The sequence below is a fragment of the Panthera pardus genome, unplaced genomic scaffold (assembly GCF_024362965.1).
Source record: "Panthera pardus isolate Hobbes unplaced genomic scaffold, ASM2436296v1 HiC_scaffold_17, whole genome shotgun sequence".
NCBI classification, from domain to species: Eukaryota; Metazoa; Chordata; class Mammalia; order Carnivora; family Felidae; genus Panthera; species Panthera pardus.
Window position 1 is genome coordinate 142,998,275 of NW_026526732.1, and position 19,254 is coordinate 143,017,528.

Sequence of the window (19,254 nt, forward strand, 5' to 3'; positions counted from 1 at the left end):
CTCACCAAAATCCTGCAAGGAAGCTCAGAGGGGGGCCAGTAATTATTCAAGCTTCTATAGCGAATAAATAGTGGAACCAAAACTTGAGTCTAGATTTTTTTTTTACTAAGTCAGGGTTGTTTCAATTATTCTGTACTGCTTAAACTGAGAAAATACTTTTGGATCCTTATAATTTAAAAAGGAAAGCTCCCAATTCTCTTTTCATCAGGTTTCAATTTTCTACCAAGTTGCATCCCTGAGGTCTGGGTGCTTCCTGAACTTTAACAATTAAGCAGGAAAAAAAAAAAAACATCAGGTCAGGAAGCAATACCCAGAAAACCACTCTTTCCGGCCCGCAGGGAATTTGTGTTTCCTCAGCCAGCCACCCTCTTCAAGTGCAAGGCACCTTGGGAGTTGTAGTCTTGAGGCACAGAGTCGTGTGGCTGGAGGCGCTGACTTACTGGGACCCAATCTGCAGAGAGTCAACTTGCTGTACGCGCAGCGATTGGCTGGAAGTCAGCGGCCGCCCTCCCCGCGGCGCCGTCCCTAGGAGAGGCCGGGAGGATTGTGGCTGGTTGCTGCGTTCTCAGACGGTCGTCAGTAATACAGCAGTGCGGCCATGGCAGAACCGCAGCCCGTGTCCAGCGGCCTTACCGACGAGGCTGCCCTCGGTTGCTGCTCCGACCCGGACCCCAGCACCAAGGTGGGCGCAGAACCTCCTTCTCCCAAGTCGCGGCCCCGCAGGCCGTAGCTCGGGCCCCGGGAGGGCGCACGTCCCCGGCACAGCCAGGCCGGGCTCCGGCTGGATTCGAACCCCATCCGACCGTCGCCACCGCAGCTCTGGCTGCCTAGGGGGGACCAGAATGGGCTGGGTAAATGGCTAGTGGTGTCCAATAGGGGATGCGTGAGAGGATCCATTTCCTCAGAGACTGTGACCCTTCTTGTATTAACTTGTTTATTTGGGGACGGTAACTGGAAGCCACGGCCAAGCCAGGGTCAGATCCCTTATCCGTGCGTGTGCGTGTTCCCCGGGCCAGTAGCTATGGCGGATAAGAGGAGCTTCAGAACTCCCAGTCCAGGTTCGAAGGTCCTTATCCACGCCGGCCCCTCCCAGCCTGCTCTGGCTGCTGGCTTAACTCCTCCAAACTAATCTGATCTCCGAGTTTAACCGCGCCCAGAATTTCGCTTTTGCTTGGTTTTTATGGTTGCTCACGGTCACACTTCTGCCCTCCCTGTGCATGGTGGCCCCCAAGAAAGGTGACAGAATCGTGGAGCTTAGATCCAAAGGGAATCTTAGAAATTCTTTCACCGATCCTCTCATTGCAGCCGAGACCCAGTAAGAGGAATGACTTGTTGCCTCCCTCCAGCTTGCTTAACATGTCTCTACCCAGTCAGTGTAACTCACTCAGGTGTGGTGCCTCCATGCTGCCAGGATTTGACACAACTGCCGCTTGCGGCGGGGAGTGGGGGTTATTCCGGTGTACTTGTCAGTGTCAGTAAACGACTTTGTATTTTTTTAAATTAGATGGGGGAATTTCTAAATTCCTTGAAGATTGAATACGTGTTTTATGCAGACCTCAAAGAGGAACTGAGTTTGCTCCCTGCTTGCTCTTTACCTTCAGGGTGAAGAGTCAGACACCTCTCTCATTGCTAAAGCCTTTGGCACCTGGTCCTTAGCTTAGGGCAAAATGGTAGTCACTGAGAAATATTGGGACAGAAGAGAGAGGGAGGGAAGAAAAGAAAGAAATTTCCTTTCACACTCATTTCACTTGTATTTCCTCTAATAGTAATACCTAGTTATTTCACAAAATATAAACTGAGTCATTCAGTATAAATTAATTTCCTAGATAACTGGAGATTTTATGTGCTGGGCTATTTAAAAAAATATTTCAGAGACTTTTATAAAATGTATTAAATACATTTTCTTGCGTTTTTATTTACAGTTTATTTTTGAGAGAGAGACAGGGAGAGAGAGAGAGAGAGAGAGAGAGAGAGAGAGAGAGAATTCCAAGAGGGAAGAGAGAGCCCGAAGTGGGGCCAAACTCACGAACTGTGAGATCATGACCTGAACCAAAATCAAGAGTCCAATGCCTAACCGACTGAGCCACCCAGGTGCCCATTGCATTCTTAATTTACACTACATAAAATTGAAAATTCTCTTGATTGTTTGGAGTAATTACTTCTTGAAATCAGTAATTTTTGGCCCTTGAGGTACCATGTAGGGGACATAAAATGGATAGGTAATAACAGCTTGAGTGTGCCAGGCCCTGGGTTGTTGTTTGAAGTACATTACTTAATTTAATCCTCATAACAACTCTACGAAGAAGGCATAATTATTATCTCCATTTTATAAATGAGAAGACTCCAGGATAGAGGTATTGAGCAACTTGAGTAACTTGCCCAGAGAGGAGCTCATGCTCCCAGCCTCCACCCTGTTCTGCTTCTGGAGTACTGACTTCAGCAGTAATTTTGGAAGTTGACATGAAGGAAAGTAAAAGACCTAAATTAGATTCAGTCTGATTGCTGATTTTATTTATATATATAAACACACACACACATACACACACACACACACTGCTATATATAAAAACATAGTATGTATGGGGGATACTGGGCTGAACCAGATGAGGTCTCAATCAAACAGACACCAACTCCAATATAAGATGGAGCTGAGATAAATGTGCTATTGAAATTATAAACCACCTTTGGAGCACAAGAGGTAGAAATTTTTGAAGGTAGCATCTGTAGTATGTTATATATATGGGGTATTTGAAGTCCAAAGACCTACATCTGAACCCCCAGTTCTGTCATTGGCTGCAGTGATCTTAGCAGGGTATTGAGCTGAGTTTGTAAAAGCAACATAAAGAGAGCTGCTAGGAAGATAAAATGTATTAATGTTCTCTATGAAAAGTGATATAATTCAAGGTTGTGTTTCAACTGTGGGGATCAGGGAGTGCATCAAGTGGAAGGTGGGGGTGAGTCTATGTCTTGAAAGGTGGATGGGGGTCCAGAATCACCTGGGAGACAGAGTTATATGGGAGGAGGCATTCTAGGTGAAGGAAATATATGAGCAAAAATGTGGTGAGATGGCAAAATGATGCAGTGAAGTCATGTTCTGGAGAGGTGAGTTACATGTTTTTGGTTGAAGTTCAGGTTATCTAAGCAGTGGAGCAGTGGTGGAGAAGGCTAGAATGGTAGGTTGGAGCCAGATCATGGAGAGAGCTTTTGAATGTCACATCTAAGGAAGTTGGATTTTATATAGGTAGTAGGGAACCATTCAGGGTTTCACAGCATTTTTGTAGAATTGATTGGAGGGATCCAGGCCTGAAGGGGACGAGGACACCTAAAAGGTTCTTCCAGAAGGTGAAATAAATGATGAGGGCCTGGTTTGGAAAGTATAGGGTAGCGGTGGTAGAAAGTCAACTTCCCTGTTGATCATTTGCACCTTTGTCATAAAGGCAGGTCAAGGAATGTATAGTTGTCCCACATCCTGGGTAATCTTATTGGCCAACTGTCTTCATAAGGCCAAATACTTTTTTTTCCCCTAAGTGATAATCTCCTGAAATTAATTCTTTTTACTCTCTCAGTGTCCTTTAATATAATAATTTGGAGTCCTGTCCCATCTGAGTGGGGGGTGATCGGGTCAGGGAAAACTCTGAGTCTTGGCGACACTTAAGCTGATAGAATTGGTGCAGGGGTAGGTGGAAGAGAGAATGGAGAGGAGGAAGGAAGGACAGTGGCCAGATGGATGAAAGACTGTTCTAGGCAGAGAGAATCATACATTATAGGCAGAAAGAATCTAGGCAGAGAGAATCATACAAATATAAAAAGCACAATAACTTCTGAGAACTGATGCAGGAATCTACAGGTAATATGAGACTAAGTTATAGGCAATGGGAGTTGAGGGGAAGGTACACAGGACAATCATCAGGATGTCCAAAGAAAATATGAGCACTCACTGCCCCTGTAAAGATTTCTCACCATGTAAGGGTTTCTATTTGGTAAATATATTTTATAATATATATATGTGTGTGTGTGTGTGTGTGTGTGTGTGTGTGTGTGTGTGTGTGTATTTTTTTTAACATCTGTTCATTTTTGGGAGACAGACAGAGACAGAGCATGAGCTGGGGAGGGGCAGAGAGAGAGGGAGACACAGAATTTGAAACAGACTCCAGGCACAGAGCGCTATGCGGGGCTCAAACCCATGAACTGCAAGATCATGACCTGAGCCAAAGTCGGATGCCTAGCATACTGAGCCATCCAGGCGCCCCTATAATATATATGTTTTATTAGTATATTTGTAAATGTATATAATTAAAATAAATACATATTTATTGGGGCTGATGCTCTCTTTTTTAACTGATAAGGGTTTACCAGAAATGTTTGAAATGACCAGTTTAGGGTAATGCTGACAAATGATGAAGTTAGAGAAGTATGCAATAACCAATATGTGCTTGTTTTGGGGACTTTCTCCTAAAAGCTGTGAAGCACCACTGAAGGAATTATTTTAAACCCAGAAGTGACACAATTGGGTTTTCACTATAGAAAGATCACTCTGGTGCTTTATGGGAAAGTCAGTGGATTGCATCTGGGGAAAACTGCAAGGAGCAGAGACCAGGGAGGCTATGACAGACATTCAGGGAGGAAGTAGTGAGGACATGAGGAAGGTGGTGCTCATTTATAAAGACAAGGAGAGGGGCACCTGGGTGGCTCAGTCGGTTGAGTGTCCGACTTCGGCCCAGGTCATGATCTCACGGTCCGTGAGTTCAAGCCCCGTGTTGGGCTCTGTGTTGACAGCTCAGAGCCTGGACCCTGTTTCAGATTCTGTATCTCCCTCTCTCTCTGACCCTCTCCTGTTCATGCTCTGTCTCTCTCTGTCTCAAAAGATGAATAAACATTAAAAAAAAAAAAAAAGACAAGGAGAAAGATTTCAGAGGCGTTTAATCAGTCAGGTTGATAGGACACTTGGAATGGATTACAGAGAAGTGGAGAGGGAGAAATCTAGGAAGACTTCAGGTCTCTGGCTTGGGCTGACAAGGGATTCTAGAGGCCCTATGCTAAACACTAACGTGCACTATCCCATATACTTTCCAACTCAGCCCTACAAGCAGAGAACTATAATTATCCCCATTCTAAAGATGTGAAAACTGAGGTTCAAGAAAAGTAACGATTTACTCAAAGTAATGGGGGTGGAGCCAGCATTTGAGCCATATTGCTTGTGAAGAATTATTTCTCTGACACTTGTGTGTTTTTTCTGTCCCTTTGCATGAGATTTTAAAGTCCTGGTGGTCCTGAGGGCTTCTGGGATTTTCCTGTTTCTTTCATCTGTTGTAAGAGTAGTCTGGCAGGGGTGTTTACAAATTTCACAGGTAAATTTTAAATTAAAAAAAAAAATTCCTTTGTGTCTCCTATCTATTTCTGTCTCTCTTATCTGTAGGGTGAGTACACTTGAAGTATGTCTTTGGCTGTTGACTTATAGAGTGGGAAGGAAAGAACCACATGAAACCAATTTAGATAAGACAGAATAAATGTAAAGGGAGTTGCTGAATTATTTTCAGGAACAATTTATCACATTCTGACATAGGTTGAGTCAGGCAAATAACTCTAGAAGGAGGAAGATACTGAAGAAAAAAACCATATCAAACCATCCTGTGCATCAACCATGTTCTCCAGCTGTTAATAGAAGACAATTTTGTTCCCCTCAGATATGCTTGTATTTCCAAAAGGGTCTTTCACTCAAGGCAACTGTAGTTTTAAGAAGTCAGGAAAGACCAAAACTTGATCCATTTTTGTTTTATAGGAGATATGATACCTAGAAGCATATCAGCCCTTAACCCTTTGATGAGAATGTGAATTTGGTTAACTCTAGCTGTCTCCCAAGAAACCATTAAAAATATGTTTGTTACTTAGCGATATTGCTTATGATAAAAGATAAGCTGATTGGTAAATTGCATTTGGAGAGGGAGAATTATCAATATCTAATAGGAAGTCATGGCTTTGGTCTCTTGTAACTGTCCCTTGGGGAAATTCTGGAAGCTGTGCCCATGGGATTTTTACTGGAGACACTGGTGCTTGTGGTACACATAGGGCTTCTACACCAGGGTGATTCTGGCTCCTACCAGTGCAGATCTTCTCCCTGTGCCTGAGCTGCTGGACATCTTGAGGTACTCCTGCTGAAAAGGAACACCTAACACTGCTCTGTTGGCAAGCTGTGTTTTTCTGACAAACCCTTTCAGCCTGTGGTTGTCCTGAGGGCTGTGGAGTCTGTCCAAGCCCTGTGGAGTCTGTTTATTTGAGCCTTAAGAAGACTCCTTGCTGGGGGTGATGCAGCACTTTGTTTGTTTTTTAGGACATCACTGGATAGATTTATTATTTTTTTTAATATGAAATTTATTGTCAAATTGGTTTCCATACAACACCCCGTGCTCATCCCAACAGATGCCCTCCTCAATGCCCATCGCCCACTTTCCCCTCCCTCCCACCCCCCATCAACCCTCAGTTTATTCTCAGTTTTTAAGGGTCTCTTAGGGTCCCATGGACTTCTGTTAAGTTTCTCAGGATCCATATAAGAATGAAAACATATGGTATCTTTCTCTGTATGACTTATTTCACTTATCATAACACTCTCTAGTTCCATCCACGTTGCTACAAAAGGCCATATTGCATTCTTTCTCATTGCCAAGTAGTATTCCATTGTGTATATAAACCATAATTTCTTTATCCATTCATCAGTTGATGGACATTTAGGCTCTTTCCATAATTTGGCTATTATTGAAAGTGCTGCTATAAACATTGGGGTTCAAGTGCCCCTATGCATCAGCACTCCTGTATCCTTTGGGTAAATTCCTAGCAGTGCTCTTGCTGGGTCATAGGGTAGTTCTATTTTTCATTTTTTGAGGAACCTCCACACTGTTTTCCAGAGTGGCTGCACCAGTTTGCATTCCCACCATCAGTGCAAGAGGGTTCCCGTTTCTCCACATCCTCTCCAGCATCTATAGTCTCCTGATTTGTTCATGATATCTCAGTGTGGTTTTGATTTGTATTTCCCTGATGAGGAGTGATGTTGAGCATCTTTTCATGTGCCTGTTGGCCATCTGGATGTCTTCTTTAGAGAAGTGTCTATTCATGTTTTCTGCCCATTTCTTCACTGGATTATTTGTTTTTCGGGTGTGGAGATGGGTGAGTTCTTTATAGATTTTGGATACTAGCCCTTTGTCCGATATGTCATTTGCAAAAATCTTTTCCCATTCCGTTGGTTGCCTTTTAGTTTTGTTGATTGTTTGCTTTGCAGTGCAGAAGCTTTTTATCTTGATGAGGTCCCAATAGTTCATTTTTGCTTTTAATTCCCTTGCTTTTGGAGATGTGTCAAGTAAGAAATTGCTGCGGCTGAGGTCAGAGCGGTTTTTTCCTGCTTTCTTCTCTAGGGTTTTGATGGTTTCCTGTCTCACATGCAGGTCCTTTATCCATATTGAGTTTATTTTTGTAAATGGTGTATGAAAGTGGTCTAGTTTCATTCTTCTGCATGTTGCTGTCCAGTTCTCCCAGCACCATTTGTTAAAGAGACTTTTTTCCATTGGATATTCTTTCCTGCTTTGTCAAAGATTAGTTGGCCATACTTTTGTGGGTCCAATTCTGGGGTTTCTATTCTATCCCATTGGTCTGTGTGTCTCTTTTTGTGCCAATACCATGCTATCTTGATGATCACAGCTTTGTAGTAGAGGCTAAAGTCTGGGATTGTGATACCTCCCACTTTGGTCTTCTTCTTCAATATTACTTTGGCTATTTGGGGTCTTTTGTGGCTCCATACAAATTTTAGGATTGCTTGTTCTAGCTTCGAGAAGAATGCTGGTGCAATTTTGATTGGGATTGCATTGAATGTATAGATAGCTTTGGTAGTATTGACATTTTAACAATATTTATTCTTCCAATCCATGAGCATGGAATGTTTTTCTATTTCTTTATATCTTCTTCAATTTCCTTCATAAGCTTTCTATAGTTTTCAGCATATAGATCTTTTACATCTTTGGTTAGGTTTATTCCTAGGTATTTTATGATTCTTGGTGCAGTTGTGAATGGGATCAGTTTCTTTATTTGTCTTTCTGTTGCTTCATTATTAGTGTATATGAATGCAACTGATTTCTGTACATTAATTTTGTATCCTGTGACTTCATGTATCAGTTTTAGCAGAGAGTTTATCGGGTTTTCCATGTATAATACCATGTCATCTGCAAAAAGTGAAAGCTTGACTTCATCTTTGCAATTTTGATGCCTTTGATTTCCTTTTGTTGTCTGATTGATGATGCTAGAACGTCCAACACTATGTTAAACAACAGCAGTGAGAGTGGACATCCCTGTCGTGTTCCTGATCTCAGGGGGAAAGTTCTCAGTTTTTCCCCATTGAGGATGATATTAGCTGTGGGCTTTTCGCATATGGCTTTTATGATGTTTAAGTATGTTCCTTCTATCTCGACTTTCTCAAGCGTTTTTATTAAGAAAGAATGCTGAATTTTGTCAAACGCTTTTTCTGCATCGATTGACAGGATCATATGGTTCTTTTCTTTTCTTTTATTAATACGATGTATCACATTGTTTGATTTGCGAATGTTGAACCAGCCCTCTAGCCCAGAAATGAATTCCACTTGATCATGGTGAATAATTCTTTTTATACGCTGTTGAATTCGATTTGCTAGTATCTTATTGAGAATTTTTGCATCCATATTCATCAGGGATATTGGCCTGTAGTTCTCTTTTTTTACTGGTTCTCTGTCTGGTTTAGGAATCAAAGTAATGTTGGCTTCATAGAATGAGTCTGGAAGTTTTCCTTCCCTTTCTATTTTTTGGAACAGCTTGAGAAGGATAGGTATTATCTCTGCTTTAAATGTCTGGTAGAATTCCCCAGGGAAGCCATCTGGTCCTGGACTCTTATTTGTTGGGAGATTTTTGATAACTGATTCAATTTCTTCGCTGGTTATGGGTCTGTTCAAGTTTTCTATTTCTTCCTGTTTGAGTTTTGGAAGTGTGTAGGTGCTTAGGAATTTGTCCATTTCTTCCAGGTTGTCCAGTTTGTTGGCACATAATTTTTCATAGTATTCCCTGATAATTGCTTGTATTTCTGATGGATTGGTTGTAATAATTCCATTTTCATTCATGATTTTATCTATTTGGGTCATCTCCCTTTTATTTTTGAAAAGCCTGGCTAGAGGTTTATCAATTTTGTTTATTTTTTCAAAAAACCAACTCTTGGTTTCATTGATCTGCACTAACTTTTTTTTAGATTCTATATTGTTTATTTCTGCTCTGATCTTTATTATTTCTCTTCTTCTGCTGGGTTTGGGGTGCTTTTGCTGTTCTGCTTCTATTTCCTTTAGGTGTGCTGTTAGATTTTGTATTTGGGATTTTTCTTGTTTCTTGAGATAGGCCTGGATTGCAGTGTATTTTCCTCTCAGGACTGCTTTCACTGCATCCCAAAGCGTTTGGATTGTTGTATTTTCACTTTCATTTGTTTCCATATATTTTTTAATTTCTTCTCTAATTGCCTGGTTGACCTATTCATTCTTTAGTAGGGTGTTCTTTAATCTCCATGTTTTTGGAGATTTTCCAGACTTTTTCCTGTGGTTGATTTCAAGTTTCATAGCATTGTGGTCTGAAAGTGTGCATGGTATGATCTCAATTCTTTTATAGTTATTAAGGGCTGTTTTGTGACACAGTATGTGATCTGTCTTGGAGAATGTTCCATGTGCAATCAAGAAGAAAGTATATTCTGTTGCTTTGGGATGCAGAGTTCTAAAAATATCTGTCAAGTCCATCTGATCTAATGTATCATTCACGGCCCTTGTTTCTTTATTGATCCTGTGTCTAGATGATCTATCCATTGTTGTAAGTGGCCTATTAAAGTCCCCTGCAATTACCACATTCTTATCAATAAGATTGCTTATTACCCAAAGCAAAATAACCCAAAGGAAGCAGAAGGAGGGAAATAATAAAAAGCAGAAATAATTGAAATTAGAAATAGACTAGAGAGAAACAACTAAAACTAATTCTTTGAAAAAAAGAAACACAATAGAATTGGTAAACTTGTAGCAAGACTGACAAAATAGAAGACACAAATTACCAATATGAGAAATTAAATAGGAAATACCACTACAGACTGCAGACATCAGAAAGATAATAAGGGAATATTAAAAACAACTCTGTATATGTAAATTTGGGAATTTACATGAAGTGGACCAGTTCCTAGAAAATATAAACTATCATAACTTGCTCAATATGAAATAATTTGAATAGCTCTATAACACAAGGAAATTGAATTCATAATCAATAACTTTTTAAAACAGATATTTCAAGGCCCAGGTGATTTCACTGGAGAATTCTTCCAAATATTAAAGAAAAATTAACATCAATTCTACATTATCCCTTTAAAAAAATTGAAGAGGAGGGAGTACTTCCTGATTCATTTTATAAAGCTAGTATTACTCTGGGCAGCTGGCCAACTCAGTAGAGCATGTGAGTCTTGATCTCAAGGTTGTGAGTTCAAGTCCCACGTTAGGCATAGAGCCTACTTAAAAAAATTAAAAAAAAAAAAAAAACATTTAAAGCTAGTATAACTCTGATAGCAAAATCAGATGAAGGCAGTACAAAAAATGAAATTTACAGACTAATACCCCTCATGAATATAAATGTAAAAGTCCTTGACAAAATATTAGCAAATATAATCTAGCAATAAAAAAACCCCCCATGACCAAGTGGGGTTTATTCCAGGTATGCAAGCCTGGTTTAGTATTCAAAAATCAATCAAAGTAATCCACTGTCTTAGGAGGCTAAAGAAAAATCACATGATCATGTTAAATGATGCAGAAAAAAAAAACTTTTGACAAAAATTCAACACCATTTATGTTTATTTTTTTTCTAGAAAAAAATAGGAATGAAGTGGAAGTTTTCAACTTGATAAAGACCATATATAAAAACCTTACATTATACTTAATGGTGATGCTTTTTCCCTGATTTGGGGGAACAAGACAAGGATGTCTGTTCTCACCACTCTTACTCAACATAGTGCTACAAGTTCTGGCTAGTGCAGTAAGGGAGGAAAAGGAAGTAACAGTGATATAGATTGGAATGAAGAAATAAAACTGTCCCTATTTGCAGATGACATGATTGTGCATAGGAAATCCTAAGGAATCTACAAAAAACTCTTCTAGGACTAATAAATGAGTTTATTGAGGTTGCAGGATAAAAGATAAACATACAAAAATCAATTCTGTTTCTGTATACTAAGCAGAGAATACATGAACACCAAGATTAAAAATATAATTGCTCAATAAAATTTCTTAGGTATAAATCAAACATATACAGGCCTTATATGTTGAAAATTAAATAGTACTGATAAAGATTTAAATAAATGGAGAGAAACCTACTGTGTTCATCATTGGAAGACTCAGCATTGTAAAGATGTCACTTCTCCACAAATTGATATACATGTTTAACACAAACCTTTTTTTTTTTTAGATACAGGTAAGATTATTCTAAAATTTATATGGAAGGCACATAAACTAGAATAACCAAATTTTAAAAAGGATGAAGTGGAAGTCTGATTTTAGGATTTATTCTATAGCTACAGTACTCACTACTCTGTGGTGTTAGCAGAGAAGATACAGAATAGTGGAACAGAATAGAGAACACAGAAGTAGACCCACACTAACATACTCTATAGATGTTTGGCAAAGATGAGAATGCAGTCCAATGGAGAAAGGATAGGCTTTCAACAAATTGTGCTGGAGCAGCTAAACACCCTTAAGTTAAAAAATGAAGATTTACCTAAGTCTCACATCTTAACACTAAAAAATCCATTTAGAGATGCTCTAAGGGACCTTGACCCTTTGGTTCACATCCATGTCTCACCTTTATAATTTTGTCAGGATTGTGCACTAGAAACATCCTTGACTGCACCATTAAAGTTTTTTCAAAGTAGTTTTGAGTTAATGAAATTTGGACAATGTGCCCCCCCCCCCATCCAAAGCCTGATGATTATTTATATTCTTATTTTTTAATTTTTATTTTAGAGACAGTGAGCACAAGCAGATGGGGGGGGGGGGGCTGGATCTTAACCAGGCTCCATGCTCAACACAGAACCTGACACAGGGCTTGATCCCACTACCCTGGAATCATGACCTGAGCTGAAATCAAGAGTTGGATGCTCAACTGACTGAGCCACTCAGGTGCTCCTATATCCTTTTTCTTTTTATAAGGCAAAGAAGCAAACCTTTGTTACCTAGTAGCCATCCCAGAAAACCCAAAGATAGTTTAGGCATAAGAGACATCTTTCATTGTTCAAAATTTAGAACATGATAAAGGAAAGACAAAAAATTGTCTGATGAGACAAGACATGAATGTAAGAACTACCTTTTTAAACACAAGATATATTTATTTTAAACAATATTTTAGAACCATAGCAATAAATAGTCATTTTTAGGATCTTTTTGGGAAAGGAACTTTTTCTCAAGATCATTCAAGGGTTTACCAGTAGTACAGAGAGTTGACAGAATATGTTGGTGATAAATAGAAAACTGTTAGCATAGAATAACTTTCTCATTTTATAAAAAGCAATCCCTGCTTGTTTTTTATATCATCCAAATAACATTTTTATAGCAAAGGATTTATAAGCCTCTTTTTTTTTTATGAATAAATCCACTGATATTGAATATACCTTTAATTTTTCAGCCATGTATGTATAGGCTTATTTTAATGTTAAAAATGGCATTAGAGTTTACATTTCATCTTTGAAAATAATCTGTTTATCATATTGAGTCTTCTCAGAAAAATGCTATATCTTTCCATTTTCCTCTTTTTTAAACTATTTTTTCCAGCTTTATTGAAATAATCCACATATAACAATGTGTAAGTTTTGGGTGTACATTGTAGTGATTTGATATACATATATATTGCCAAATGACTACCACAATAAGGTTAGTTAATGTGCTGATCACTTCAGATAGTTACCTTCTTCATATGTATGTGCGGACAGCTTTTAAGACATGTTCTCTAAGAAGAAAAAAAAAGATCTTTCTTACAACTCTCAAATAAACATACAATACAGTATTGTTATCTATGTATAGACTTGTAAAAGTTCATTTTAATATTCTTTTATGTGTACGTATTTAGATAGTTTTAGTACATAACCATGTTAATAATAAAACTAAAGGTTTCTAACATTACTTTTAAGATGTAATTAATCTTGGGACACCTGGGTGGCTCAGCCAGTTAAGCATCTGACTTCCACTCAGGTCATGATGTCACATTCTGGGGTTTGAGCCCCACCTCAAGCTCTCTGCTATGAGCATGGAGCCCGCTTCAGATCCTCTGTACCCCTCTCTCTCTGTCCCTTCCCTACTTGCACATGTTCTCTCTCTCTCAAAAATAAATACACGTTAAGAAAAAAATATGTAATTAATCTTAATAGCATATTAAATAAATTATACATATATGTATTCTTTTAAACTTATTATGTCATGTGCATGTCCCCATGCCATTTAATATACCTCTAAAGCAGCATTTTAAATGTATTCATAATATTCAATTATACTTTTATCGTAATTTATTGGTTTCTTTGTTGTTAGAGACAGTTTAGCCAAGGTGGTTGAAAGCAAGTACTTTGGAACAAAACTGCTTGGGATGGAATTTTTTCTGTGACACTCTCTCAGCAGCAAAATGGGGATGGTAATAATACATATTTCATAGGGTTGTTGGGAAGATTATATAAGTTTTGTGAATCTCTTAGAACAGTGTCCGGCATGTAGTTGTTATGTAAGTGTTATGATGAATGTCCTTGTACATAAATCTTTGCCAGAATTTGTAATGTTTTCCTTAGATTTTTAAAAAGGAAACATCTTGGTCAAAGAGCATGAACTCTCTCAGAGTTTATGGACGCAACGGAAGTAATAATAAAGTCATCATAGTCTAACGATACCAATGTTGGTAGAAAGAGTTTGAAAAGATGAAACATGAATATAACCAATGTCATTGGTGCAATGGTAAACTGGGCCATTACAGAACAGATTTTAAAAGGATTTTAGGTTTCAATTTTTTTTTTTTCATTGAAGAAAAGGCTAGTAATGTTGGATGCAGCTTGATTGGAAAGAAACATCATCTACTGAAAGTTCATTTACTCATTCTCACCAAATATTTATTGGGTACCTACTCTCCCAGATTCTGCCCCGAGGTTGCATCAAGCAAACAAAACAAGCATCCCTACCCTTATGGGGTTTATATTTTATGGGGGAAAGAAGAACAAAAGATAAATATAAAATACTGTAAATAGCACATTGAAAGGCAACGAGTGCTATGGAAAAAGAAAATGAAAAAATGGGCTAAGTGGAGAGTTATAGTAGTCAGCTGAGGCCTCATTTGGAAGATGACATTTGAGCAGAGTTAAGAAGGTTAGAAGTGGCTCTGGAGAAAGCCTTCCAGCAGAGGCCCTGAGTGAGCTGCCAAAGACAGCAGGCTGAGTGAGTGGGCAGGAGCAGAGGTGAGAGAGCCTGCCAGAGCCAGAGAGGGCCACTGGAGGGGCTTTGGCTTTCATGAAATGGGGGAGACTTCCCACGGTTTTTGAGTAGAAGAGTGATCTGAATTAACTATTTCACGGATCTCTCCCCAAGAATAGACCATAGAGGATGTGGTAAGAGAGAAAAGTAACAACCAGTGTGTATGGCAGGAGGGGTAGGTGGTCAAGGGCTAGGCTGGTGAGAAGTTCAGGGAAATTAGCTCTCTTGTATCCAAGAAAGGAGAGTTTTGCTGATAGAATTGACAGCTCATAGCTTAATGGTGAGGGGACTGAAAGCTCATTAAAAGAGTAAAGGGCGCCTGGGTGGCTCAGTCGGTTAAGCGTCAGACTTCGGCTCAAGTCATGATCTCATGGTCCGTGAGTTCGAGTCCTGCGTCCAGCTCTACTGACAGCTCAGAGCTTGGAGCCTGCTTGGGATTCTGCATCTCCCTTGTTGTCTGCCCCTCCCCTGCTCATGCTTTGTCTCTCTTTTTCAAAAATATAAATAAACATTAAAAAAAAAAAAGTAAAGTAAAAACAGGAATTCCAGGGACCATCTCAATACAGGGACAAGTAGTAGTAAATGTACCAGGAGCTGCTCTATTATATTGTAAGACAGTAATTGCTGTTCACAGAAATGTTTTTGAATCATTAAAATTAAGTAAATTCTGCACATTTTAAAAACAGGTAACTAGATAGCTAAGTAGTAGTAGAATACAGTAGTAATTAATATTTTTTCAGATAGTTTTGATCATTTGAAAACCTGTGTATAGATCCTACCTACCTCACCAAAGTTGAAACAGTGCCTTCTTTCAATCTGTGCTGAATAAGAGTATGAAGTGGAATTGGTTTTGCTGCATTTGTTTTGATCTCACTTCATTGCAGTCACAGAGTGACTTTGTAAGAGTTTCTGAGATTCTGTTCACCAGGGGAAACACAAGGCCTGGTTGTGAGTGCCAGGCCAGCACCTAGAAGTCAGGGGCAGCTTTGCTCTTTTCCAGCTGCTTGCTGAAACCAAGACCTTTAGGAGTGCAGCACCTGCCTAGAAAAACAATCCAAATATTCTAGAAGCATGTAATTTGAGAGCCAGCTGCCTTATATGTGATTATAAGGTGTGAATGAAGAATTTAATTACATTCATTAAGATCTACTTATTAAGATAAAGTAGTTTTTAGACTGGTTTATTTTTTCATGTTTATTTATTTTGAAAGAATAAATGAGCATGTGCAAAGGGTAGAAGGGCAGAGAGAGAGGGAGACAGAGAATCCCAAGCAGGATCCATGCTGTCAGTGCAGAGCCAGATGCAGGGCTTGAACTCGTGAACTGTGAAATCATGACCTGAACTGAAGTCAAGAATCAGACACTTGGATGTTTAACTGACTGAGCCACCCAGATGCCCCCAGAATGCTTTCTTCTTAAACATTACATTGCAAAGGTGGACTGTATCTCTCTACAGAAAGCACAATTAATGTTGGTAACGAGTGTCAGAAGTCAAATGTGTTTAATATACACTGTTTCTCCTTAGGATTTTCTGTTTCAGCAGACCATGCTACGAGTTAAAGATCCTAAAAAGTCACTGGATTTTTATACTAGAATTCTTGGAATGACGTAAGTAAACTATTTGTGCTCATAATTTGTTTAATAATTTAATTAATTTTTAAAATTTATATCCAAATTAGTTAGCATATAGTGCAATAATGATTTCAAGAGTAGATTCCAGTGATTCATCCACTATGTATAACACCCAGTGCTCATCCTAACAAGTGTCCTCCTTAATGCCCCTTACCCATTTAGCCCCTCCCCTTACCCCTGACCCATCTAGCATCCCTCAGTTTGTTCTCTGTATTAAAGAGTCCCTTGTGGGGGTGCCTGGGTGGCTCAGTCGGTTAAGTGTCCGACTTCGGCTCAGGTCATGATCTCGCGGTTCGTGAGTTCAAGCCCCGCGTCGGGCTCTGTGCTGACAGCTCAGAGCCTGGAGCCTGTTTCAGATTCTGTGTCTCCCTCTCTCTCTCTGACCCTCCCCCATTCGTGCTCTGTCTCTCTCTGTCTCAAAAATAAATAAACGTTAAAAAAAAAAAAGAGTCCCTTGTGTTTTGTTCCCCTCCTTGTGTTTATATTATTTTGCTTCCCTTCCTTTATGTTCATCTGTTTTATATCTTAAATTCCTCATATGAGTGAAGTTGTAATGATATTTGTCTTTCTCTAATTTCGCTTAGCATAATACCCTCTAGTTCCATCCACATAGTTGCAAATGGCAAGATTTCATTCTTTTTGGTTGCCAAGTAATACTCCATTGTGTGTGTGTGTGTGTGTGTGTGTGTGTGTGTGTGTGTGTGTGTGTGTATGTGTGTGTATACACACCACATCTTCTTTATCCATTCATCCGTCAATGGACATTTGGGCCCTTTCCATATTTTGGGTATTGTTGATAGTACTGCTGCTATAAACATTGGGGTGCATGTGTCCCTTTGAAACAGCACACCTGTATCCCTTGCATAAATACTTAGTAGTGCAATTGCTGGGTCATAGGGTAGTTCTACTTTTAGTTTTTTGACGAAGCTCCGCACTGTTTTCCTGAGTGGCTGCACCAGTTTGCATTCCCACCAACAATGCAAAAGAGATCCTCTTTTTCTGCATCTTCACCAACATCTGTTGTTGCCCGAGTTATTAATTTTAGCCATTCTGATTGGTCTGAGGTGGTATCTTATTGTGGTTTTAATTTCTATTTCCCTGATGATGAGTGATGTTGAACATTTTTTTCATGGTCTGTTTGCCATCTGGATGTCTTTTTTAGAGAAATATCTATTCATGTCTTTTGCCCATTTCACAGGATTATTTTTTTGGGTGTTGAGTTTGATAAGTTCTTTATACATTTTGGATACTAGCCCTTTGTCTGATACGTTACTTGCATATATCTTCTCCCATTCTGTCAGTTGTCTTTTAGTTTTGCTGATTGTTTCCTTTGCCATGCAGAAGTTTTTTGTCTTGATGAGGTCCCAATAGTTCATTTTTGCTTTTGTTTCCCTTGCCTCTGGAGATGTGTTGAGTAAGAAGTTGCTGCGGCCAACGTCAAAGAGGTTTTTGCCTGCTTTCTCCTCAAGGATTTTGATGGCTTCCTGTCTTACATTTAGGTCTTTCATCCATTTTGAGTTTACTTTTGTGTATGGTGTAAGAAAGTGGTCCAGGTTCATTTTTCTGCATGTTGCTGTCCAGTTTTCCCAGCACCATTTGCTGAAGAGACTTTCTTTTTTCTATTGGATGCTTTGTCAAAGATTAGTTAGCCATACGTTTGCGGGTCCATTTCTGGGTTCTCTATTCTGTTCCATTGATCTTGAGTGTCTGTTTTTGTGCCAGTACCATACTGTCTTGATGATTACAGCTTTGTAATACATCTTGAAGCCTTCAGCTTTGGTTTTCTTTTTCAGGATTGCTTTGGCTATTTGGGGTCTTTTTCTGGTGCCATACAAATTTTAGGATGGTTTGTTCTAGTTCTGAGAAGAATGCCAGTGCAATTTTGATTAGGATTGCATTGAATATGTAGATTGCTTTCGGTAGTTCTGACATTTTAACAATATTTATTCTTCCAATCCATGAGCATGGAATATTTTTCCATTTTTTTGTGTCTTCAATTTCTTTCATAAGCTTTCTATAGTTTTCAGTGTATAGATTTTTCACCTCTTTGGTTAGGTTTATTTGTAGATATTTTATGGTTTTTGGTGCAAATTGTAAATGGGGTCGATTCCTTGATTTCTCTTTCTGTTGCTTCATTGTTGGTGTATAAGAATGCAACCGATTTCTGTGCGTTGATTTTATATCATGCCACTTTGCTGAATTCATGGATCAGTTCTAGCAGTTTTTTGTGGAATCTTTTGGATTTTCCATATAGAGAGTATCATGTCTGTGAAGAGTGAAAGTTTGACTTCCTCCTTGCCAATTTGGATGCCTTTTATTTCTTTGTGTTGTCTGATTGCTGAGGCTAGGACTTCCAATACTATGTTGAATAACAGTGGTGAGAGTGGACGTCCCTGTCGTGTTCCTGACCTTAGGGGGAAAGTGCTCAGTTTTTCCCCATTGAAGATGATATTAGCGGTGGGTCTTTCATATTTGGTTTTATGATCTTGAGGTATGATCCTTCTATCCTTACATTCTTGAGGGGTTTTGTCAAGAAAGCATGCTGTATTTTGTCAAATGTTTTCTCTGCATCTATTGAGAGGATCATGTGGTTCTTGTCCTTTCTTTTATTGATGCGGTGAATCACATTGATTGTTTTGTGGATATTGAACCAGCCCTGCATCCCAGAGTATAAATCCCACTTGGTCGTGGTGAATAATTCTTTTAATGTATTGTTGGATCCGGTTGCTAATATCTTGTTGAAGATTTTTCCATCCAGGTTCATCAGGGAAATTGGTCTGTAGTTCTCCTTTTTAGTGGGGTATTTGGTTTTAGAATCAAGGTAATGCTGCCTTCACAGAATGAGTCTGGAAGTTTTCCTTCCACTTCTGTTTTTTGGAACAGCTTCAAAAGAATAGGTGTTAATTCTTTAAACGTTTGGTAGAATTCCCCTGGAAAGCCTTTTGGCCCTGGAATCTTGTTTTTTGAGAGACTTTTGATTATTTGATTTCTCTACTGGTTATGGGTCTGTTCAAATTTTCTATTTCTTCTTGTTTCAGTTTTGGTAGTTTTATTATGTTTCTAGGAATTTGTCCATTTCTTCCAGATTGCTCAATTTATTGGCATAT

The 19,254-nt window shown here is 39.0% G+C and overlaps 1 protein-coding gene across 1 annotated transcript in view; it reads left to right on the forward strand.

The window, feature by feature from the left end:
- The first annotated feature begins 509 nt into the window (after positions 1-509).
- The window catches only part of GLO1 (glyoxalase I), a 32,294-nt gene continuing 13,549 nt past the window's right edge, over positions 510-19,254 (forward strand). The window contains exons 1-2 of the mRNA XM_019457013.2: positions 510-682; positions 16,041-16,123. Coding sequence (XP_019312558.1) covers positions 599-682; positions 16,041-16,123 — 167 coding nt within the window. The 5' untranslated portion in view covers positions 510-598. The remainder of the gene's footprint in view (positions 683-16,040; positions 16,124-19,254) is intronic.